At 39.2% G+C, this 24639-nt stretch overlaps 2 protein-coding genes across 6 annotated transcripts in view; both read right to left on the bottom strand.

Moving 5' to 3' along the window:
* Positions 1-24639, bottom strand: part of LOC126747289 (hemicentin-2) — a 242879-nt gene that overhangs the window by 46202 nt on the left and 172038 nt on the right. For 4 of the 5 annotated variants that reach the window (XM_050455825.1, XM_050455827.1, XM_050455829.1 and 1 more), the window contains 3 exons: positions 15262-15528; positions 14792-14902; positions 5280-5474 (listed from right to left, as the gene is read on the bottom strand). In XM_050455825.1, coding sequence (XP_050311782.1) covers positions 5280-5474; positions 14792-14902; positions 15262-15528 — 573 coding nt within the window. The remainder of the gene's footprint in view (positions 1-5279; positions 5475-14791; positions 14903-15261; positions 15529-24639) is intronic. The other variant, XM_050455826.1, reaches the window with a different exon arrangement.
* Positions 8575-10654, bottom strand: LOC126747311 (uncharacterized). Its single transcript, XM_050455862.1, has 2 exons — positions 10152-10654; positions 8575-9305 (listed from the first exon to the last, which is right to left on the bottom strand). The coding sequence occupies exons 1-2, from the start codon at positions 10521-10523 to the stop codon at positions 9102-9104; spliced, it is 576 nt and encodes a 191-aa protein (XP_050311819.1). The 5' UTR covers positions 10524-10654; the 3' UTR covers positions 8575-9101.

The following is a 24639-nucleotide window of genomic DNA, read 5'->3' as shown; positions in this document are numbered from 1 at the left end:
TCAACTAGTTTCGTTGGAAAACTAGGCAACATTTCAAAGTCACCCTATTGATTAATTTAACTATTTTTGCCGATAACATAGACAAACCTGGCCATATCTCAAAAACTAATCAAAAATATTTTGAAAACTCTTGAAGGTTCTTGTAAAGGAAACTTGAGCGCACACCACTGTCCAGGTTTGGCAACTCTAGCTCAACTAGTTTCGTTGGAAAACTAGGCAACATTTCAAAGTCACCCTATTGATTAATTTAACTATTTTTGCCGATAACATAGACAAACCTGGCCATATCTCAAAAACTAATCAAAAATATTTTGAAAACTCTTGAAGGTTCTTGTAAAAGAAACTTGAGCGCACACCACTGTCCAGGTTTGGCAACTCTAGCTTAACTAGTTTCGTTGGTAAATTAGGCAACATTTCATAGTCACCCTATTGATTAATTTAATTATTTTAATGCCGATAACATAGACAAACCTGGCCATATCTCAAAAACTAATCAAAAATATTTTGAAAACTCTTAAAGGTTCTTATAAAGGAAACTTGCGCGCACACCACTGCCCAGGTTTGGCAACTCTAGCTCAACTAGTTTTGTTGGAAAACTAGGAAACATTTCAAAGTCATCCTATTGATTAATTTAATCATTTTTAACCTCGATAACATAAACAAACCTGGCCATATCTCAAAAACTAATCAAAAATATTTTGAAAACTCTTGAAGGTTCTTGAAAAGGAAACTTGAGCGCACACCACTGTCCAGGTTTGGCAACTCTAGCTCAACTAGTTTCGTTGGAAAACTAGGAAACATTTCAAAGTCACCCTATTGATTAATTTAACTATTTTTGCCGATAACATAGACAAACCTGGCCATATCTCAAAAACTAATCAAAAATATTTTGAAAACTTTTAAAGGTTCTTGTAAAGGAAACTTGAGCGCACACCACTGTCCAGGTTTGGCAACTCCTGCTCAACTAGTTTCGTTGGAAAACTAGGAAACATTTCAAAGTCATCCTATTGATTAATTTAATAATTTTTTAACGTGGATAACATAGACAAACCTGGCCATATCTCAAAAACTAATCAAAAATATTTTGAAAACTCTTGAAAGTTCTTATAAAGGAAACTTGCGCGCACACCACTGTCCAGGTTTGGCAACTCTAGCTCAACTAGTTTTGTTGGAAAACTAGGCAACATTGCAAAGTCACCCTATTGATTAATTTAACTATTTTTCCGCCGATAACATAGGCAAACCTGGCCATATCTCAAAAACTAATCAAAAATACTTTGAAAACTCTTGAAGGTTCTTGTAAAGGAAACTTGAGCGCACACCACTGTCCAGGTTTGGAAACTCTAGATCAGTTAGTTTAATTGCAACTTAAGCTTATAAAATTTTTGGATATTCTCTGATTTCTTTATAAATTAAGCTTAATTTAAGCTTAATGTTCTTAACTGTACTTAGATTTTTAAGAAATTGGTATTAATCAAATTAGTATTCCTGGATAACCTTAAAAAAATTACCCAATCCGGGAGGACTGTTATACTCTTGGATTTCTTGGATTTAGTGAAAATTTATTTAACGTATTAAATTCTTTCGTTTTCTTGCAATTCTCTTCAGATTTAATCCGGATTTATAAATTCTTCTTGAATTCCTGCCAATTTTTTCTTGGATAACCTTGAAAAAACAACTGAACCGAATAGTAAGAAAACTATATCACAAGCTGATTGATGTTCGAAGGGCCAAATTAATCAGATAACCTTATCACAAGGACCATACAATCTGATCGAAAACCAATTATCCCTTAAGGAGGGCGGGCGGCCCTTTGACATGTAAATGATACCGTAATTGCCGGACACTTGAGAATAAACCAAGGGCGGCAGCCTGGATTAGGGAGGCAGGGGTGAGGGGGCAGGCGGAAGGGTTGAAGGGCGGAAGGACCGACGTGCAAACACTCCGGAGGGTCATTGTTTCCTAAAACGGCCCTTAAATTTAATCAGTTGTTTTATTAAGATTGATTCAGGGAAGGGGGATGCGAAATAATTTCAAGTTTTCTCATCGGGCCCCCATGGCAGAATCATCTCTCCCTTCCCCCACGGGGGAGTGTTTCGTTTATCCCGTAATCCGATCGTTTTGCTCGGTATTAATCCGTGTTTAGTTGTCGGAATCCACATGGAATTTACCAGATTCGGGACTTTTTTTTTTAAGAAGGGGGCGATATGAGGTTTGTGTCTTTTTTTTTATTGTAATTTGAGAAAAAAAAATGTGGCCTCCAGGGATATTGCACAATATTTGTCCATCCTCTCTTAAGCCCTTAGCGAACTTTTTTCATTTATTACGGGGTATTTACTGTCCTTTCCATACACGCGTACAGTTTTTGCCCGAAGACCCTTTTTTTGTCGCATATAGATTCGACTTTTTTGGAACTAAGAAGTCGTAAAATTTATTAGTGGCCCCCGGCTAGCTCGCCTGACTTAGCCCCCGTAGAGCAACGGGGTCTCGCGCTAGATCCTACCGACTGCGCCGCAATACGATAGGACCGCTTAAAAACGCATAAAAGTTGACTGTTCGAGATCCCGAATGGCCGTTTAACCCCGGGATAAGGCGAGTGGCGGCCATTTGCATACGTAAAAAGACTCCGGGGGTGCCGTTCGAGTGCTTGTTTGGCAAATTCGTTTCGCTCCTTCATTATTCGCGTCACATTCCGTTACAAATCAAATCAGAATTTCGTCCCTTTTCCAGCCCCTCCCGCCCCTTGAGCCCTCCGGGGACACCGGGAATATTAAGTAATCTTTCCACCCTCCCGGATTGATCCGGGGCTTACATTTGAATTAGGCGGGCCGATCCGGGGAATTACCGGTTCGCGATGCAGTTTTCCTACTTTTTCGCTGACTCGAATCGGAATTTTTCGATTTCGGCCCCGTGATCTCGGCGGAATTTCAAATCGCTCTTTACCGGATTAAGAGTTTTTAGTTTTCTGGAGACGACAAGTTAAAAATTTGTCGTTTATATTCGACTGCCTGTGTCACTGTGTAAATGCTTGAGCAAAGTATATTAAGTGACCCATCAAAATTCTTAGAGTTTCCTATAGAATCCGAATATGTAAAAATATTTTATTTATGCCACACAAGTAACGAAATTAGCATCAATTCTTACCGTAAAATTCAACCCAACTACAAGGGTGTCAATTTGAAAGTCAACTAAAATTTTAAAGCACCACCCCTTTTGGGACACCTAAGAACCTTTCCTAAATTTTATACAGGGTCAAGACAAGGTATAATTTAAATAAAATAAACTCTGTTTTTTTGAATTGTTATTTTATTTAATAAACAAAAAAACAATCCATTCTCAAGCTCATTTCTCACGTTAAGAAACACTTCTCTCGGAATATATACACATTCAGTAGTATTCCGTTGCCGAAGATCATGCAGGTTTCGTTTTAAGCACAACGGTTTATAAGTCGAGAGGTGTTAGATCTGACGATCTCGCCGGCCATTTTATCGGACCTCTTCTCCCAATCCACTGGTCTTGGAAACGCATCATGTAAACATTGTCTCACAGGAAGAAGATTGTAGGGTGACGCTCCGTCTTGTTGAAAATGTAATAAATATTGGTTTACGTTCATACCCTCATGAATAATGAATGATTTTTTAATTTTTTCAACAATTTTAGGTTGAATGGTTGTAGCTTTTACGATAGCCGAGATATGGCATTTTTGATGCCCATTTTTGGCCTCAAAAACGAGATCGAAAAAATACTCGATTTCTTAGTTCTGCTCGGATTCCCTTATAACCCGGTATTTTCGTGATCTACTTGATGAGAACAATCCGCTGGTATGGTTAGTTCGAATTCGAAAAAAAAAATATTCTGAAAAAAATCCAAACCCGAAAAATGAAAAAAACCCAAACTTTGAAGGCCGATATCTCGGCTTTCATGGGAGCTATCGGGGAAATTCCAACGGTTTTGTCTTAGTTTCGTCGTTCTGAATCCAACGAGATTATCCGCAAGGTCGTAGCTTTTACGATAGCCGAGATATGGCATTTTTGATGCCCATTTTTTGTCCTCAAAAACGAGGTCGATAAAATACTCGATTTCTTAGTTCTGCTCGGATTCCCTTATAACCCAGTATTTTCGTGATCTACTTGATGAGAACAACCCGCTGGTATAGTTGGTTCGAATTCGAAAAAACATTTTTCTGAAAAAAATTCCAAACGGGGGGGTATATCCGAAAAATGAAAAAACCCAAATTTTGAAGGCCGATATCTCGGCTTCTATGGGAGCTATCGGGAAAATTCCAACGGTTTTGTCTTAGTTTCGTCGTTCTGAATCCAACGAGACCATCCGCAAGGTCGTAGCTTTTACTATAGCCGAGATATGGCATTTTTGATGCCAAATTTTGAAGGCCGATATCTCGGCTTCTATGGGAGCTATCGTAAAAATTCCAACGGTTTTGTCTTAGTTTCGTCCTATTCCAAATATTTTCAAGTAATTTTCATCATTGTTGTCACCCAATATTTCCACCTACACATTGATTTTTTCTAAATACTGTGTATGTCCTTTCCTGAAAACATGCGGATTTCCATCACTCCAGTATTCATAATTTATTTACAGAACCATTAAAAAAAAGTCGCTAAAACAATAATTTTTAGGCACTTAAGGATAATACGTAATTTTTCTGTCATTCAAAGTTTTATTCTTCGGTCAGGGTCGTCTTCACGCAATTCTTGAAGCATTCGCATTTGGTATGGATGGAAATGACTTAAATTAAGTGCCTGACGTATAGATTCATGACAAATTCTGTTATTGCTGAAACTTGGCAATATAGAATTCATAGCAAAATGTCCTAATAGTTCTACTTGTGCTGCTTTATCAAGTACTCTACGCTGAACTCTTTTTTGTTTTCCACCGATCCTGTTTCTTCAAACTTGGGAACTAGTTGCCTCACGTAAGTATGACTTACAGTTTTTCCAGGATTTCTTTCGTTAAACAATGCCCAACGATTTTGTGAACCATAAAGTATTCAAATTCTGTGAAAGTCCAAAATACCATTAATTCAAGGTGTCACAAAAAGGGTGTAGTCCTTTAAAATTTTGACTTTGGGGTGCATGGGGCCCAAGGATTGACTTATAACCAAAATATGGTGGTTCTAGTTCCTCCTACCTGTATATTTGTACCAAATTACGCTTTTCTAACTTTATTAGTTTCAGAGATATTTGCATTGAAAGTTTTTTTTCACATTGACACCCAGTATAATCAAAATTCTCCATAGAATTCAAAAAACGAGTACTTACCGGTGACAAGAACGTTGACGGACATGGCGTTCCTGATCGCCTCGAGTTTCTTGACGTTCTCCTTAGGTGGCGCCACGCACCGGTACTCGCCCCCCTCCTGATAGATGACGTTGTCCAGGCGGAGCTCCTGGGAAGCCCCGATGGGCTCCAGACGCCCCGTGCCAGGCTCGACCCGCGCCCAACACCCGCTCGTACCTGGGCGCATGTCGATTAATTAACATTAAAACATAAATAAATCCCGGCCGGGGACCGGGGGACGGGGGGGATAAATCCCGAATTAGTGAAATCGGAACCGAATCCTCGTTATTTTACTCAATTAGGGTAATTAATTAATTTAATCCGGCCGTGAGCTTTAGTAATAATTAGTCAGGCTGGTAAACCCCGAATAATCTATTTTAATGTAAAATTATTATTATTATTATTAATATTTATCGTGAAATGAGAGTGGCCAGTGGCCGGACAAATAGCCGTTAAAAATTGCCCTAAAATTTAACCAAAAGGTCAATAAAAGCATCGTTCAAGCAAGAGTTTCATGATGATTAACACCCTCTCAAAATTTGTTAAAAAAATCATTAGAATATATGTAAACTTATCGATTTTATTATCAATTTTCACAATTTTTTAACAGGAAATTCGATAATTGACTTTTACCCTAAAATTTGTACAAAAAATCTTTAAAATCCATCGATTTTGCCGGAAAATTCAATGATGAACTTTTATTTGGACGAATTTTTACCCTAAAATTTATAAAAAAATAATATTTGAAAACTGGTCAAACGCATCGACTCTATACTCATTTTCAACAATTTTTCAACGAGAAATTCAATGGTAAAAGCACACTTTTGATTAGGCCAGCTTTTACCATATAAGGTGCAGATAAACTCTTTAAAACCTGATTTTATACTCATTTTTAGCAATTTTTTCCTAAATAATTCACCGGTGAACTCGAAATTTCGATACGACTAAGCCTCACTTACTTACCGTCAAAGCGGGTAATTCCTGAACATAACCAAAAGCCGAAAATATGAAATGGAAGCACCTGACACGGCAAACTTCTTATCGGCCCTCGCACACACGCAGCGATTGTAAATCGAGACTTTCATCTAACCAAAGCACATTCAGACATCCGTAACAAAATAGCTTCCTTGACAGAATGTAGATCCGGCTTTGATGTGGCAACACAAAGAAACCACCTTGAAAATAACGTTTGAACTTTAACGTAACGAGACGAATGAGTTCTTGGAAGTATATGGATGTAGCTCCAACCTAAGTGAGTTTATGAAAGAAACCGGAAAAGGATGAAATTTGATGCTCAGATATTCGAGAAAGACGGTAATTTTAGGATAATATTGCATGGAGAAAAACTCCAATTCTAGCATCAAAATTTTTTAGGGTAAGAGAGCGATGGTAATCAACATGTCTGATCGCCGTACGCTAAACAAGGATAAAAGATCTTCACTCAAAAATCACGTGCAGATATCGGTAGAGAAACACGTGCCGAGTTATGCGTCTACGAGGGTCGTAATATAGAAAAACCCCCGGCGCAAAGTTCCCCGAATTTCCGGAATAATGTTTGCGTTCTTCGTCGGCTCTCGTGCATGCATCGGAGGACTCAAGAAATCGTGTAAATATTTGCGATATACGCTGAATCCTTAAGTATAGCGCTGAGGGAATTAAGGGATCCGTAAGTTAGGAAAATATTGGGCATAAGTTGTGAACCTCATTTTCCTATATCAATTTTTGGCTTCTTGACGAGGCGGAGAAAAGTAGTTGAAAGTGAGTATAGTGTCAATTGATCTTAGCGTTTTTTGAATTTTAGGGTAAGTGTTGGTGCAATCAAAATTCTGGTTTTATTGTCAAATTGCCCGGAAAAAAGCAGATGAAAATCAGTATAAACCCGATGAGTTTAATCAGATTTTAAAGTTTTTTTAACAAATTTTACGGTAAAAAATGGTCTAATCAGAAGTTTGATTTTACCAGTGATTTTCTTGGCAAAAAGAGTGAAAAATGAGTCATTGGGTTAAACCAGATTTAATTTTTTTATGCAAATATCAGGGTAAAAGTTGATACGCTTAATTAGATTTGAAATATATTTTTTTTTATTTTATAGTAAAAGTTGGTCTAGTCATCAAAAGTTTTTTTTTACTATTTAATTTATTGGCAAAAATTAGTTGAAAGTGAGCATAAACTAATTGGTTTGATAAGATTAAACTAGACGAGAAGAGATGTTAATGTTGTATGATCAATTTACTTATGGTTTTCGCACATCGATTAGAACGCTTTATAATCCCTGTAAGTATCAAGGAAATTAGTCTTGATTTGATTTATAAATCTTTGTGATTGGAAACTGTCAAATGTATCACTAACTGTCAAACTTGTCGAATGTTTATCCTCTTCCATGCGCAGAACTCAGCTGTCAAATTTGGCAAAGAATATTACAAGAGGATAGAGATATTAGATGAACGACATCTGTCACCGAACTCACCCCCACTCCTCAGGATTTAATCGAGACACAACGTGCAATAAAACTGTTGTTAAAAGCTATCAAAATTATCATTAGCTGTTATACTTGTCAAAACTGCCAAATGTTTTCTCTAAAGGCCCCCTTTCACGCGCCAACATGTTTGCGCAAACCGGTTTGTGCAAACTGTTTTGCGCAAACATGTTGGAGTCGATGTTTGCATTTTGACGCTCAAATATTTTAGTCCATTCGGTCCACGTCTTGTTAACCGTCGCGAAAAAGTCTCCTGTGTTTATGGAATTAAAACAAAGAAAAAATGGATATTGATAAAGAGGAAGAACTACTGCTACTAGGACTTGCTGCTGTTTGTATTATTAACAAGAAACTTATCTTGCAGAAGAAGAAAAGAAGACCAACTAAATCGTGGCTAGAAAAAAGACCTTTACTGGCTCATGCTTCTTTAATACGAGAATTAAGAAATGAACCCGAAGATTTTCGTAACTATTTGCGAATGGATGAAGAAACCTATATTTAATTGTTAAGTTTAGTTACGCCAATCATTATAAAGAAAGATACTGTCAATTACACCACATGAACGGCTAACTGCTACATTGCGGTTTTTGGCTACCGGGAGATCCTACGAAGATCTTAAATTTTCCACGTGTATTCCCGAAACTTGTGAGGCTATATACATTGCATTACGAGGTGAATATTTAAAGGTGCGTAAATACCATTTAACAAATAAAATATATTTCTCTTATAATAATACAGGAAATGTCAAAAAACTATGTTCCTTTATCAAAAAGAAAAACAAACAAATAAAATTTTCTTAAAAAGCACTTTCTCCAAGAAAAAAAAGAACAACAAAAGTTAAACATCTTTAAAATGTTGAAAGTATGTTGACACTGAGCTCTCACCCTTTTTTTGATTGCTGGGTTCATTCTGCAGTAGGGGTGGCTTTGTTTCTGAGTTCATTCTGCTGCTCTGGTGAATGGGGTAGACATGAAGTGAGATTGACTTCTTCCGGCATGTGTAGATATGCTTGTTTTTGCTGTAGTTCCGAATAAGTTGACACTGGCCATTGTTGTCCGTGAGGTGGTTGATTGTACGGTTGCGTATGGTGCTGAAGTGTCTGTGGTTGTAGGTATGGCTGAGTCTGGTGCCGACAAGGCTCTATGTTTTGAAAATATGTTTGATTCTGTAACCGATTTGCAGGTTTGAAAAGCAGAGTTAGGAGTCAATTTTCTAAGTGGGCCTCGTAAAAAATATCATTAATTAATTTTTCGGTATAAACCGCTTGAAGTGGAACAAGTGCCTTTAACTTCACCGCCCATGTTTTGGCTATTAATGTAAATTTGTCTTCAACGGCCGCAGGCCACATGTAATATATCATCGCATTTATCCAGCAGCCGTTTCATGGTTCTAGTTGTCTGAGTGGATGTGGATGGTCCCAACGTCAAAGAGTGTGGTGTAGAGGGTGGAGAAATACTTGGCGACTCCCTTGGTGAGAATAATCCTGATTCACTAGTTGCTTCATCACGCTCAGCCGCAAATTGATGAAGTTCCTGAAAATCATACGAATATATCAATGTATATAATTATACTTTTTATAAAGAATTGTGAAACAGCCGTGAGTAATGAGTACGACGAAATGGAAGAGTATCGGTAGAGAGTTTGAGCAAAAATGGAATTTTCCACATTGCTTGGGTCACCTCCTCGTTCTGGATCATACTACTATAATTACAAAAAAAATTACAGCATTGTGCTAATGGCCATTATGAATGCAAACTGTGAATTTATTATGTGCGATGTTGGAACTAACGGTCGAGTATCTGATGGTGGTGTGCTAGACAATACAATATTTATGAAGAACTTAATGCAAAATAAATTACATTTGCCAGCTGCAGAGGCAGTTGTCGACGGAGAGCCCCCTTCGTCGGAGATGAGGCATTTGCGCTGCGACCAGACTTCCTCAAGCATTACAATTAAAGGGAATTGGACCGATTATCCCGTGCCCGCCAGATTTCGAATTTTTTATACAAAAATCAATTTGAAAGTTGAAAATATTGATAAAGTAGTGTTAGTATCCTGTGTTCTTCACAACTTCCTACGAAAGCATGCAAATGAAGCGTATGCTCCTATGGACGTATTCGACGTGGAAGACGTAACAACTGGTATCATTACGTTTGGCCTTCACACAGCTGATTATAATTTATTGGATCTTGCTCGCGGCCATCAGCGTAATGCCAGTTCAGAAGCAAAAGATGTAAGGGAGAAATTTTCAAACTATTTTAACAATTCTGGCAAAGTTCCATGGCAGGATAAAATGGTTTCTCCAACAATTCAAGGCATTTAGAAAAGTAGCTACCTATATCTACTATTACATACCTGCGTAATAAAAATTTACTTACTGATTCTTCATCTTCATCTTCAACATTGGTTTGCGTTTTTCGTGGAATTTCTTGATCCCGTATAAAGTTAAGCAAATCAAAATACCACAAATGAAGAACGTACACGTCTTCTTCACCAGCACTAGACCTCTCCGAATCAATAACTTTTTTTAATTCTCTCCTGTAGGCGGTTCTTAAAGAGTTAATTTTTTTTACTACAGTTTCTTTGGTTGCTCCTACATCGAACTCCCGCATTTTTTCAATCATACTTTCATAAGCCTGTTGTTTCGCATTACGATCACTGTACCGCTTGGATTTTATCTTCCAGAGACACGGGAATGATCTGTACAACTCAATAAACTCACTTAAAAACTGTTTTTCTTTCTTTGACATTGTAAAGCAGAACAAATAAAGTTTCACACACTATTAAATGTGAGCGTTAACCGACAGGCCGCAGATAACTGAGCACTACGTGCAAATAGTTGCTTGGTTCGGCATAGCACTCGGCATAGAAATATTCCATGCACACGAATTCAAAAAGAATAGATAGTCTTGACACAGCTGATAACGTCAAAAATCAAGTTTATCTGTCCTCCATTCACTCCTGATAATGAGCAGGAGTGAAAATATGACAGATAAACCACATTTTAGACGTTAATCAGCTGTATCGAGACTATCTATTCTTCTCTAACTCGTGTGCATGAAATATTTCTATCCTTTTTTAGTTCAGAGTTTTCGGAGTGCAATCCCGAACCCACCTAGTGTCAATGCGCAGGCACTAGGCTTAAAACATGCAGAAATCGGTTTGATTTGTCTTTTCACGCTCATATCAATGCACCAACCTCAAACAAAAATTCAAAACTCGACAGATTCGTTCTAAACCCAACATTTTCGTATGTACAAACAAGATGTTTCCTCTTTAACGCACAAATTGTTTGCGCAAACATGTTGGCGCGTGAAAGGGGGCTTTTAGAAATCACAAATTTGAGGGTAAAAGTTAATTTAGTTAAAAGTGTGAATTTACGAGTGAATTTCCTGGGAAAAAATAATAGAAAATGAGTATAAGGTCGATGGGTAAATACATATTTTTTCTTCTCGAATTTTAGGGTAAGAATCTTATTAAAACGTCGCTTTTATTATTAAATTACTCATGAAATAAATTCCGATAAACCTTTTCAGATTTTGGGGTGTTGTTATTGTTTTAAATTTCAGGCTAAATGATGGTCATTTCGAGATGTTTAATTTGCAAATTATAAAAATTATAGGAGGGAAAATCAAAATTTAATTTTGTAATTAATTATAAAATAAATCAATACCTACATAAAAATATTCATTACTTTGTATATATAGGATTCACTGCTCTTTCCGCATAAACCAATGGATATTATATTGATTTTTAGATGCTTTTTTTTCTAAGATCATAAAATACTTTTTTTTCAGTAGGACTAACTCTAACACCAAAATCAGCAAACATTTTCTTTATGATCTGTATACAGTGCTTTCATTTCAAAACGATCCACCCTTAATAACTTTAATTTCGAGAAAAGTGGATTGGCAGACGTGGTGCAATCGAATGGCCTGCGCGGTCTCCGGACCTAACCCCACTATACTTTTTTCTTTGGGGCTACTTAAAAAGCAAAGTTTATAAAACCCCACCTGAGAGTATTGAGAATTTAAAAAACAGAATATTTCAAGAATGCAGAGAAATTAGCGGGCAGACCCTTGCCAATGTTCGTAAGGAGTTTGAAAATAGGCTTTTTTATTGTCTTGCTAATAACGGCGCGCATTTTGAACATTTAATAAAATAAATTTGTTAAACTAATTAAATTTGTTTTTCTACCCTACCGATTTACACTTTAATTTATTACATTGATAGCATAATGAATGCCCTTTAAAATAATGTATCACACCATGGGCATGGGGAAGCCATTTGACATACCAAAGTTTGGCGTAAATAAAATATTCATTATTTCTAGACATTTTCGCTAACTATTTTCTTACACATTTACCGATTTCATTTTTTTTGGTACCGTTGTATAGAGAATTTTACGCTGCTTACTATGATGTATCACACGATGGGGGTTCCCATTTGACATATTAAAGTGAGGTTAGCTGGAGGTGAGGAGGCGATTGACAGAACTTCAGTAAATGCATAATTAAACGTCCCCCCGTATATCTAATTTGACGTGTTTTTTTAAGAAAGTTATTAAGGGTAGCCCGTTTTGAAATCAAAGCACTGTAGACCCATAAGTAGTACACCCATTTCACAATGGTAGAATTTATTTTTCAATAGAACTCTTACCCTAAAATGAACAATAAATTTTAAATTAACTTTAATATTTAAACATAAACCCATGGATATCATACCTACTACTGACTAAGACAAAAAAAGAGTTTTATTTACAATTTTATTTTTTAATAGCACAAACTCCTACTCTAAAATCAGTATAAACCCTTGGACATTACACTGACTTTCACCTATTTTTTTCTGACTAGAAGACAATGGTAAAGTTTATTCTTTAATAAGACTCTTACCCTAAAATCGGCATGAACTTTTATTCAAACAGGCTCTAAACCATGAAGATTCCACTCATGTCTAAACAATTTTATTCTATAAAATTAATAATGAAAATTCGATTAAGTAATGAACGACACTTATACTAAAATCAATCAAGAAAATTCAAATAAGCTCATCAACAGGATATTTATTTTTAACTAACTTCTCGTGGTTAATACAGTGGTGCAACTTTCAAAGAGCGGACCTTTACCCTAAAATCAAAAGCAACTCTCGAGATTATACTAATTTTTTCCTCATTGTCTCAATGGTGACATGTACGATGCACATGTTTCTTTGGGCCTCTCATATTATCATTGAAAGCGTCAAACTTCTCCGGTCCTTCAATCACGTCCTGGAGGTCGCTCCAATTAGGACGCAGTAATATTCGGAAAAGTTATTTTCCTCGGCTCGATCAATCTGAATTACCTGGACGAGGCCGACAAGCAGCTGCTGGAAACTGACCCGCAAACTGAATTACCGAGTTTCGGTAACAGATTGTAGAAATTTAGTCGGCCAGAGACGGCCGACGTCAATTTAGTAAGTGGCGTTATGATTTATGGCCCTCCTCCTCACACGGGAGGGGAGGGGGGTTACTTTTAAAGACGACCCCTTACCAAAACAACAATAGCGACAAAAAAACGGAACGAGGCTAAAATGGGAATATTCTCTCCGTAATTACGGATGCGCCTTTTTAATTGCTGCCAATTAGGGCCCGAAGTTCGCAATGGAAAAATCCAATTAATAATGCAATTATTCCTTGGCAAAAAGGGAGGTTAACCCTCTATCGGTAATTTCTTTTAGAGGGAGAGGAGAGGCAAAAACGGGACAACAATGTCCCGAAAGTTATGAAAATTCGTTTTATATAATAAAGTCGAGGCGGGAGCGGGATAACCCGCAAAAATATCTTCGGTTTTGTCGTAGTTCAGGCATCGAATTTCAATGCGAAATAAAGTTTATGTGCTCGCACAAAGCTTTGCGAGCATTCCATAAACATAAATAAGGCTTCACTTCTTTTGCATTCTTGGCGGGTAGGTAAGCCGAGCGGCGAACCACGACGGCCCCCTTTTTGTCCCGAATTTTCCGGGGGAAATTTTCGACTCGGGTGAGTTTTTGGCCGACAAACGGCATAATCTTTGTAGACACCGCCGTTATTATTTTATGGGGCCAGTGAGTAACTGATTTTAATTGGGATATAAAAACAGGTTCGAAATCTTATTATTATTTTGGCGTTTTTTGGAAAAACCGGTGCCCGAATGGGAAAACTGAGTTTACCACTGAAAAAGAGTATCACGTCGATAGGTTTATTTTTTTGACTGACATTATTCAATAAAATTTGCACTATTGTACTACTAACTGTACATATAAAATTGGTTAAAAGTTAATGGAATCTCCATTATTTAGAGCGCATCTAAGGAAAAGTTATTGCTGATTTTAGGGTAAGAGTTAGTCTTATTGAAAAATAAAATCTACCATTGTCATTGCACCACTGTGATAGTCAGGAAAAGTTAGTTGAAAATGAGTATAACGTCGAGAAAATTAGAGAAATGTTTACTTATTTTAGGGTAAAAATGCATTTTATCCATTTTGCCTTAGTCAGAAAAAATTGTTAAAAACGATTATAATATCCATAAATTAATTTGGATTTTAAGGAAAGTTTTAAGATAAAACTCGATGTTTTTAATTAATTTTAAGTTAAGAGAATGAGAGTCTGATATAATTTTTATTCATAAAATAATTAAGAAAATGTGGAGGAATTGTGATGAAACTAACGCAACCTTTACACTCAATGAACATATATAACCCTAAAATTAATTGTTAAAAATCCATCGACATTATACTAATTTTCAACTACTTTTCAAGAACAATCCAAACTGTGACAATAAGAATTCTATAAAACCAACCCTTATCCTAAAATATCAATACATTCAAGTTTTTCCAGCTAAAAACGCCTATATAAAGACCCCATTTACCGCATCGCGGCTCGGCTTTGATCTCGCCGCACAAAGGACGCATCCCTTTGAACTTTTTTAACAAACCGAGAAACGACACTTCGGCATTGATCCCCCTCCCCCTTCGCCATACATAACATAAAAATCTAACTTACCTGGAGGACATGCGAGCTGCACAGCGCCCCCGAGCGACACCTCCACCTGTCTCCCGGTCGAACTCAGTTCTCCGACGTCGAACTCTGGCTCCTGAGTCACTTCCATATCATCTGAAATTGATCGGGATCATTCTTACAGGAAAAACCCCCCTTGAGAAATCGTTTCGCGAGCGGTGAGATGTTGTTGATATTGAGGTTCCCACTCGAGGAAAAACCGCTGCCCTCGCATAAATTCAAAAAAGACTTAAATTACCCGCAAGACGTGATAAAACCATTCGGAAATTTAACAACCGGAACAATAAATCTGACCGGAACTCCGTAGCAGAGCCTAGTTAAAGTTTTTAAGTGAAATAAGAAGCGTCAAGCTCAGGGAGTCACTTAATTAAAACGTCAGTCCGGTTTATACTGCCGCTTATAAATGGCCTTCGTCCCGACTTAAAATTAAATTTAATGTGGGAAAAAATACTTACGGACATTGAGGAAGTAACCGATACTGCTGAAACGTCCGAGCATGTGCCGGGCGATGCATTTGTACCATCCACTGTGCTCCCGACGGATTTCCGTGAAGTTCAGGAAACCGTCGGGACTCTGGAGCACCGGTGGATCGGTGTCGTCCTTCTGCCAAACCGGTTTCGCCTTCGGGTTCGAGTCGACGTCACACTTCAAAGAGACCGGCATCCCCTCCCTTATGGGGAAACCGAACCCCGGCTCCCTTGATATGGCGAACGAGGGGGTATCTGCAAAGAAGCGGTGAGATGTTCAGTTGTGCGCAGCTTCAGCGGTGAGATGTTGACAAACGAGTTGCAGCGCAACGTTGTGCGCTGATGGCCGACTTACTTACATCTCACCGGTGAGAAAATGATGATTTATGTCACTTCTGAGCAGGACCTTGAAAGCTTAGGGGATTTACGGAATACTGAAAAAAGCTTCTGCTGCTCGACATATAGATGGCGCAAGGAAAGCCAAATTAAGTCCTCGAGATTACACGGACTTCAAGCATCTGATTTGTCATCTAAAACGCGGTCGTACTATAATTTCGACAGAACCACATAAATTCTAAGAATTTTAAGCGCACGGTATAGTACAGCGAAATTTAAATTTGGCGCCATAATTAAATTTTTAACTACCCGCTTTTATGACGTCCCAAACCTATTTTCACTTCCGGTTAGTACTACTCCTCGACATTCAGAGGGCGCAACAGTCAATCGACCTTTAGTGTTCTATTGGCTCTTATGGGAAATTCCTATCTAGGGAGAATTATTTTATGGCAGGATTTTAGCGCAAACGGGCATGGCTTTGTGTAGGTACATATCATTACCCTCAATTTCTTTAACACTTTATTAAAATAATTACATATTTTCTATACATTTAATTCAGAGGTAAATAAATATCAATAAATAACATTGTGCCATTAATAAACGTTTCTCGAGCGGTGAGATGTTGAAGTTTCAAACTTGAGCGCACGGTTTTGCGCCGATACCAATCCATCCACCCACCAACATCTTTAATCACTTAAATCAAACTCCTGCAACGTTTCTTTCTCCTGGTTATGGTGCAGCTACAACGTAAACATGAGGCAAAACAGGACTGGGAAGAGCATCAGTAAGAACGAAGACATGTTGCAACTACGTTGCGTCATTCAGGTGACAAATTGTCAAATGTGTCAGTTGTCAAATTCGACATCTTTCCTGTCCCTTTAGGTTTTATGGTGCCCAAAGATTAGAAACACCCCAAAACCTTTAAAGCTTTTATTCAGCAGTGAGATGTTGAGTTCTGAGCTACGGCGCATGGTCTTGCGCATTGTTAACACCTCACTGCTACCTTAATAATTATTCCCAATAAAACTAAGATTGCTTATAATAAATAAAATATATTCCATCGACATACAAACAGCAAAAAGACCCTCACTGCCGACTCCCGGACTACAATCACACACTTACAACAGAAATTTGGACTAATAATGTTCAAAATTGTCGACTGATGTTCCTTAAGAGTTGAGTGAGCCCGACTTGAGCTCGACTTAAGTCGGCTTAGGTCAAACCGCTCCTCACTCGACCTAAAGTACTTCGGGACAAACACATAGTTAGCCTGAATAATTGTTGATCGTCGCTCCTCGACGTTCTCACTCATAATCGCCTTGAGGAGATGGCTCTGTCTTTCTTTGCTGGGTGGAAACTTGACACTTTCACCCTTGCTGCTGTTTTCAGACTTGAAGCTGCTCCGCCTCTTTTCGTTTCCGTTACTTCCCATGGGTTCAGTCTTGGAACTCTTCTTCTTCTTCTTCTTCTTCTTCTGCCTCTCCTTGGTGCATGCGGAGATGCACTCCTCCACTTCTTTAGAGGCGGCTATGGAGCTCGCTGACGTATACACGGTTTCCCCACTGGAGCCCCTTTCCGGACAACAAATCAGCTCATAGTTCTTATAAGAGCACTTGTCAGAGTTCTTCGCCTTACACGTGCTCGGGTCCTTGCAAATCTTCTTCTTCTCCGAGTTCTTCTTGGTCTTTGAGGACTTTTTGGCATAGGGCACCTCAAAGGGGTATCGGTGTTCTGAGGCCTCGGATTTGCCTCCTCGCAACATTTTTCTCGCGTAATTATCGCACACCTCGTAGTCTTCCTCCTCCTCATCTGCAGGGGCGAACTTACTCGAGGATTTTCCGATGTATTTCTTCACTTTGTCCATGAACCCGGACTTCGTCTTTGAGGAGTCCTCGCCGCGACATGCGCAAAGCGGTTTTCGAGGAGGAGGACATGCGCAAATAGTTTTTTGAGGAATAGACTCTTGTGGAGGGGGATCGCACTCGCATTGCACAGAATCGGTGCACACGGGCTTGCGCTCCTTACACTTACACTTCTTCTTCTTCTTTGTCTTCTTCTTCGGACACTCGACCAGCATCTGGGGACTGAGGGGGCATTTCTTCTTCTTCTGCATGTTCAGCTGAAAATTGATGTTCACGTCTTTTTGGCACGTGGGGGGACGTTCTGGGAGGCACTGTCTGATCTCTATGGCGCTGCAGGGGGCATTTTTTAATTTGCAAGCGCCTCTGGAGGGGCTACAGCCTCCCTTGGCTTGCACAGAGATCAGACTGTAGTCCTTCGCGGCCCCCCGACAGTTTGTCATTTGTTTGACGCAGGATTTGAGTCGGAGAGTGGGGCAGGGAGGTGGCAGGCAGATGTCGCAGCAGCAGCTGACGTCCCTGGTGGACTCCTGGACCCCTTGGTTCGTATGTTCGATGAACCGGTAGCCGGTTTCTTTGAAAATAATGGGGCGACGAGGGGGGGTGGGGCAGCAGGAGGTCGAGGGGCGGCAGCACCGGGGGCAGTAGCAGCATGACATTTTTAGATTTTAATAAATCAGGGGCGGGGTGTCTATTAGGGGTTGGCAGGGCTCGAGCACGCGCAGTAACACGTAGAAGATAAAACTAGTGGCGGCGACGATCCCGATCCATTTCAGACAGCAGGGGTTAGGGGCGACTTTCTGCAGGAACGTCTTGGAGGCGCACAGGCTGCAGCAACATTTTATACGCCTGCGCATCTCATGGGCGATTCCTTCGGGATGGCACCGGTTAGGGGTCGGGGCAGGAGATTTTTTGCAACAGAAATTTAGGTACTCTGACATACTGTGTTTGGTGACAGGTGTCACGTAAGAGGTGGCACAGGGGGAGGGGAGATAGGTAATTATTTATCCAATTTACGTAATATTGGATTACGGCATTAAGGGCATTAGCGTAACATTAATAACTAATGCACTGGCAAATAATGTTACATGGGGAGCGTCAATATCTCCTTGCCGCATAATATATTATGTTTATCAGTATTAAAGCACCTGGGGGAGAAGGGACAAGTGAGAGAGGAGGGTGGAGTATTGACAGTTTGTTTTTGGGGCGAAATATTTACTTAGGGGTTGATTAATCGGTCCTTCGGGATAATTTGTTTTTAATTTATGGCGAGAAAATAAAAAAAAATCGTTCCAGTATGACGTCACTTATTTCTGGACGCTCCTCTCGTCCCGCACCAAATAACCCCATCAAACCTGACATTTAATCAATAAATCAACTTTTTGTACACAAAATTAGCATAAAAATGGATCAGTCGAATTGCAAGAGGCCCAGAACCATCAAAACCAAACGCCCCCCTCGCGACTCATCCCCCAACAACGTGGTAATCGATGGTGAAGTCATCGAAGGCGAAGGGGGCGGGGTAACCCTGATGAAGAGCAACGTTTTGGCCGACATCATCGAGGAAACCGACTCAGTGGAGCAGTTCATCGAGGAAATGAGCAAACTGGAAGCGGTAGAAGAGGACGGCGAAGACCTGAAGCTCACTTGCAAGAAGAGCGAAGAAGAACTGAAGCGCCTCTACGAATTCATGTCGACCCTGGACAGGGAGGCCCGCCATAAGATCGTGGACACCCTCATCAACATCTACAAGACCGACATCCTCACCAACCTGAAGCAAATGGCGGAGGACACCTCTAAGATCTCCCAAGACGAAGAGAAAGTGACCAGGTTCAAAGACGCCTGCAAATCCTTACTGGACGAGTACAAAGACATCTCCAAGAAGATCAACGGTAACAACTTGAACCTCCAAACCGACTTCCTGGTGAACTACCACAGCAACCAATCTGTAAACAGTTCCGAAGCAGAGATCCAGCACTTGCTGACCAAACACTCCTTCATAAGGGACATCAGCAACGCCACCATCGACAAAGAGATGGCCCCAAACGCGAAAAAGACCTGCGCAGACCTCCCTTTAAGGAGATCCCCTTCCAGCGAGAAGGCCCTCAGCAAAATCATGGGCAAAGGCATCAAACAACCGATCGCCAACGTGGAGTATCGCACGGAGAACTTGCCCGGACAGTTTGGCTACCACGTCACTCCAAAAACCTCCGCCTCGCTCTACAGGAGCATTAAGAAAGCCCACGAAGACCCGGAGATCCCCCCGTTGAAGCAACTGAAGAGCGAGGGCGTGCAGGTGACCAAAGGCCCCCCCAAGAAGAAAAAAGGGGCCAACCTGGAGTTCTTCAAGGCCTATAAGTACATCGCGACCAGCAGCTCGGACATCACCATCCAGTGCCCCTACGGTTGCCAGTTGAGGCTGAAGAAGTCCAAATCGGAAACGGATATCCAGAGGCTGGACCTCCTGAATGCCGGGAGGCTGGACACTGACGCTTCGGACCGTAGCTCTTACGTGGACGTCAAGAGGAACAAGTCCTCCATGGACCTGATCAACACTGGCGCGGTTAAGGTGAAACCGATGATCGAGTATGCCGACCCAACCCTCCATACTGGACTATCGGAGATCCAGTTTAGTAAGGTGCTGTTTAAGAACCAAGTGGACCAGGAGAACTCCATGGTGGAGGTGCCTTTCCTGGATCAAAGCAAGCTGAAGGACTTCAACGCGAATTATTTGCTGCATAGCGTGAGGTTGGGGGAGGCGCACCCAACATCGGTGAACCTGCAGGTCTACAAAGACAGTTTGAGGAACATCGCGGTTACTGAGGAAGAGTACCACAAGTGGCTGAGGGAGAAACAGTGGCAGGGGTACACCAAGGAGCCAGAACCATGGAACGACGACTACTCGGCCTCCCAGGTGTCGCTGTATCGAGCATCTGGACGCTCCTTACCGAACCTACAACCTTGGGACCTTCTCACCTCGGTGAACAGGGAGTTTTTTTATGAGCACGAGGTGTTTTTTAGCGTAGTCGAGTTTTTGATGACCCTGAATGCTCATCGGACCAAACGGTTTTCCAGGGTGGAGAGGCTGGGGCAAATGCTGGTCTTGCTGGGGATTTACTATATCTGGAGGTATTTTGAGAGGGTGGTCTTTTGGGAGGCCAGGGGGAAGTTGTGGAAGTATTAAAGTTTCCTAAGGAGCCACCGGGGGTTTTATTTATTTGCGTGGTGCCACCGGCAAGTAGAGTTATGTATTGGGGGAGTGTATTTTTTCATGTATTTCAGGCAATTTGAGGCACTCCTAAGATATAAATTGAAGCCTTTTTTCCAGGCAGTTGAAGACAGTTTTTGAGCATCTGGATTAAATTTTAATTTTTTCAAGGCAGTCAGAATTGAAGACCAGATATTGCCTAGAAAACTGCATATAAGAGACTTCAGCTGCCTTGAAGTCAATTTTACGTCCATGAAGCAAGTGCAATTGCAATTGCCTGTACGAATAAAACAAAGAGCTTCTTCGATATTTGAGTCCAATAAAGACGATGCTGACGACCTCTATGGAGATAGTATCTCCTACAGTAAAACGAGCGATAAAAAGAAACCGATTTAGGGCGATTCCCTTTGACGTGAAAGGGCACCTCCCTTTTCCCTTTAAGGACCCGTATAAAGTCCGTGACTAAGCCATAACTTTTATAATTTATTTCCCAATTATCTAAATTTGCTGGCGAGCTTTAAATCTGCTATACTGCGACGAGAGATCCGGGGGAGAATTTACGACCCTCACCAGTGACTTAAACCTAACGGTTTTTTTGCCTTAAAGTTTAAATTGCGGACTTTTTATGTCGTTTTTTGAGAAAAAAAAACTAGGGGTGAGTAGAAACCTTCATGTGAAAAAAGACTCTTTAAGTGGTAACACCCTCAAAAATAAGTTTAGGCCTTACAGGGGGGGTGGTTCTGGACATCTGAAGTGTCTCTCAGATCTTTAAGGGAGTTTAGTCAAAGTAAAGTTTTACAGCGGCCATAAAACTCATATTTCCTTTTATAAAAGAGTCTCGATATGGCGGTGTATCAATTTTTACGATTCGAGACGGTGCCGTTATGACTTTATATCAAGCAAATAAGTACTAAGGGCCCGCCATTACTACCCTTAATGTTTGTTTGAGATACAAGTGCACTTTTACGAGCGAAAGTTGAAAGAAAGTTGAAATTGCCCCCGGTGAATTTATTTTAATGAGCGCTACATTTTGATACTTTGTCTCCCATTAAATTTTCTCTTAAACTGGTCGAAAAACAAGGAAATTACTTGAGAAATTAGGAAAATGAGTTTGCCACACTACCCAATGCGATTTTCCTTATTTCTCACCCGTCGTCCACCTCTTCGGTCTTGACCAAAGACAGCTCGGTCAAAGGGAATAATATCGAGTGGGGCCCTTAAGGGAATTACGAATTGGTAAATTGGTTCCATTGTGCCGGGCGCACAATACGGAAGGGCAACTTGTCCGGGAAGTTCCTGAGAGAGGAGAAGGGGTCCGGGGGCAGTTTAATTAGTTTTCCCAACTTTAAACTCGATCAATTTCAGTTAAGAAACGCAGCTCCTACGACCCCTTGCAAAATTGGGAAAGAATTCCGTGCTATACATGTTTTTTTGCGATTTTAATTATACCACCGGGATAAATCTCTCGATATCTCAAAAACGAATCATAAATATTTTGAAAATTTTTGATGCGTCTTACAGTGGATACTTGAGCGCACCCTACTGTCCATTTTTGAAGACTCTAGCACTGCTAGTTTCATTGGAAACCCTGAAAGAAAGTTGTAAGTCACCCTTAAATTAATTATTTTTTTTTTTACAATTTTAACTGGACCGCAAGCATAAATCTCTCAATATCTCAAAAACTAATCATAAATATTTAAAAAATTTTTGATGCGTCTTATAGTGGAGACTTGAGCGCACCCTGCTGTCCATTTTTAATACTCTACTATCGCTAGTTTCGCTGGAAATGGTGGGGAAACTTTAAAGTCATCGTATTAATGTATTTAATTTTTTTTACAATTTTAACTAAACACCTTGGACAAATCACTCAATATCTCAAAAACTAATCATAAATATTTTAAAAATTTTTGATGCGTTTTGCAGTGGAGACTTGAGCGCACCCTACTGTCCATTTTTCAATACTCTACTATCGCTAGTTTCGCTGGAAAAGCTGGGGAAACTTTAAAGTCATCGTATAAATTAATTTTAATTTTTTTTTACAATTTTAACTAAACACCTTGGACAAATCACTCAATATCTCGAAAACTAATCATAAATATTTTAAAAATTCTTGATGCGTCTTACAGTGGAGACTTGAGCGCACCCTGCTGTCAATTTTTCAATACTCTACTATCGCTAGTTTCGCTGGAAATGGTGGGGAAACTTTAAAGTCATCGTATCAATTTATTTTAATTTTTTTTTACAATTTTTACTAAACACCTTGGACAAATCACTCAATATCTCAAAAACTAATCATAAATATTTAAAAAATGTTTGATGCGTCTTACAGTGGATACTTGAGCGCACCCTACTGTCCATTTTTCAACACTCTACTATAGCTAGTTTCGCTGGAAAAGCTGGGGAAACTTTAAAGTCATCGTATCAATTTATTTTCATTTTTTTAAATAATTTTAACTAAACACCTTGGACAAATCTCTCAATATCTCAAAAACTAATCATAAATATTTAAAAAAATTTTGATGCGTCTTGCAGTGGATACTTGAGCGCACCTTACTGTCCAATTTTAAAGATTCTAGCATTGCTAGTTTCGTTGGAAATGCTGGATAAACCTTTAAGTCATTATAGAAATTAATTTTATTTTTTTTACAATTTTAACTAAACACCTTGGACAAATCTCTCAATATCTCAAAAACTAATCATAAATATTTAAAAAAATTTTGATGCGTCTTACAGTGGAGACTTGAGCGCACCCTACTGTCCATTTTTCAACACTCTACTATAGCTAGTTTCGCTGGAAAAGCTGGGTAAACTGTAAAGTCATCGTATAAATTAATTTTATTTATTTTTTACAATTTGAACCAAACACCTTGGACAAATCTCTCAATATCTCAAAAACTAATCACAAATATTTTAAAAATTTTTGATGCGTCTTACAGTGGATACTTGAGCGCACCCTATTGTCCAATTTTGAAAACTCTAGCACTGCTAGTTTCATTGGAAACCCTGGAAGAAAGTTGTAAGTCACCCTTAAATTAATTATAATTTTTTTACCATTTTAACTGGACCGCTTGCATAAATCTCTCAATATCTCGAAAACTAATCATAAATATTTAAAAAATTCTTGATGCGTCTTACAGTGGACACTTTAGCGCACCCTACTGTCCATTTTTTAACACTCTACAATCGCTAGTTTCGCTGGAAATGCTGGGGAAACTTTAAAGTCATCGTATCAATTTATTTTATTTTTTTTACAATTTTAACTAAACACCTTGGACAAATCACTCAATATCTCAAAAACTAATCATAAATATTTAAAAAATGTTTGATGCGTCTTACAGTGGATACTTGAGCGCACCCTACTGTCCATTTTTCAACACTCTACTATAGCTAGTTTCGCTGGAAAAGCTGGGTAAACTGTAAAGTCATCGTATAAATTAATTTTATTTATTTTTTACAATTTGAACCAAACACCTTGGACAAATCTCTCAATATCTCAAAAACTAATCACAAATATTTTAAAAATTTTTGATGCGTCTTACAGTGGATACTTGAGCGCACCCTATTGTCCAATTTTGAAGACTCTAGCACTGCTAGTTTCATTGGAAACCCTGGAAGAAAGTTGTAAGTCACCCTTAAATTAATTATAATTTTTTTACCATTTTAACTGGACCGCTTGCATAAATCTCTCAATATCTCGAAAACTAATCATAAATATTTAAAAAATTCTTGATGCGTCTTACAGTGGACACTTTAGCGCACCCTACTGTCCATTTTTTAACACTCTACAATCGCTAGTTTCGCTGGAAATGCTGGGGAAACTTTAAAGTCATCGTATCAATTTATTTTATTTTTTTTACAATTTTAACTAAACACCTTGGACAAATCACTCAATATCTCAAAAACTAATCATAAATATTTAAAAAAATTTTGATGCGTCTTACAGTGGAGACTTGAGCGCACCCT

This window comes from Anthonomus grandis, chromosome 19 (assembly GCF_022605725.1).
Source record: "Anthonomus grandis grandis chromosome 19, icAntGran1.3, whole genome shotgun sequence".
NCBI lineage: Eukaryota > Metazoa > Arthropoda > Insecta > Coleoptera > Curculionidae > Anthonomus > Anthonomus grandis.
The sequence above is the reverse complement of the archived record's forward strand: the minus strand, read 5'-3'. Positions and strand labels throughout refer to the sequence as shown.

Excerpts from the sequence above, each read along its gene's own strand:
- LOC126747311 (XM_050455862.1), bottom strand. The coding sequence starts at position 10,523 with ATGTCAAAGAAAGAAAAACAGTTTTTAAGTGAGTTTATTGAGTTGTAC. Across the intron at positions 9,306-10,151 it reads AAGATGAAGATGAAGAATCA|GAACTTCATCAATTTGCGGC; the intron begins GTAAGTAAATTT and ends TATGATTTTCAG.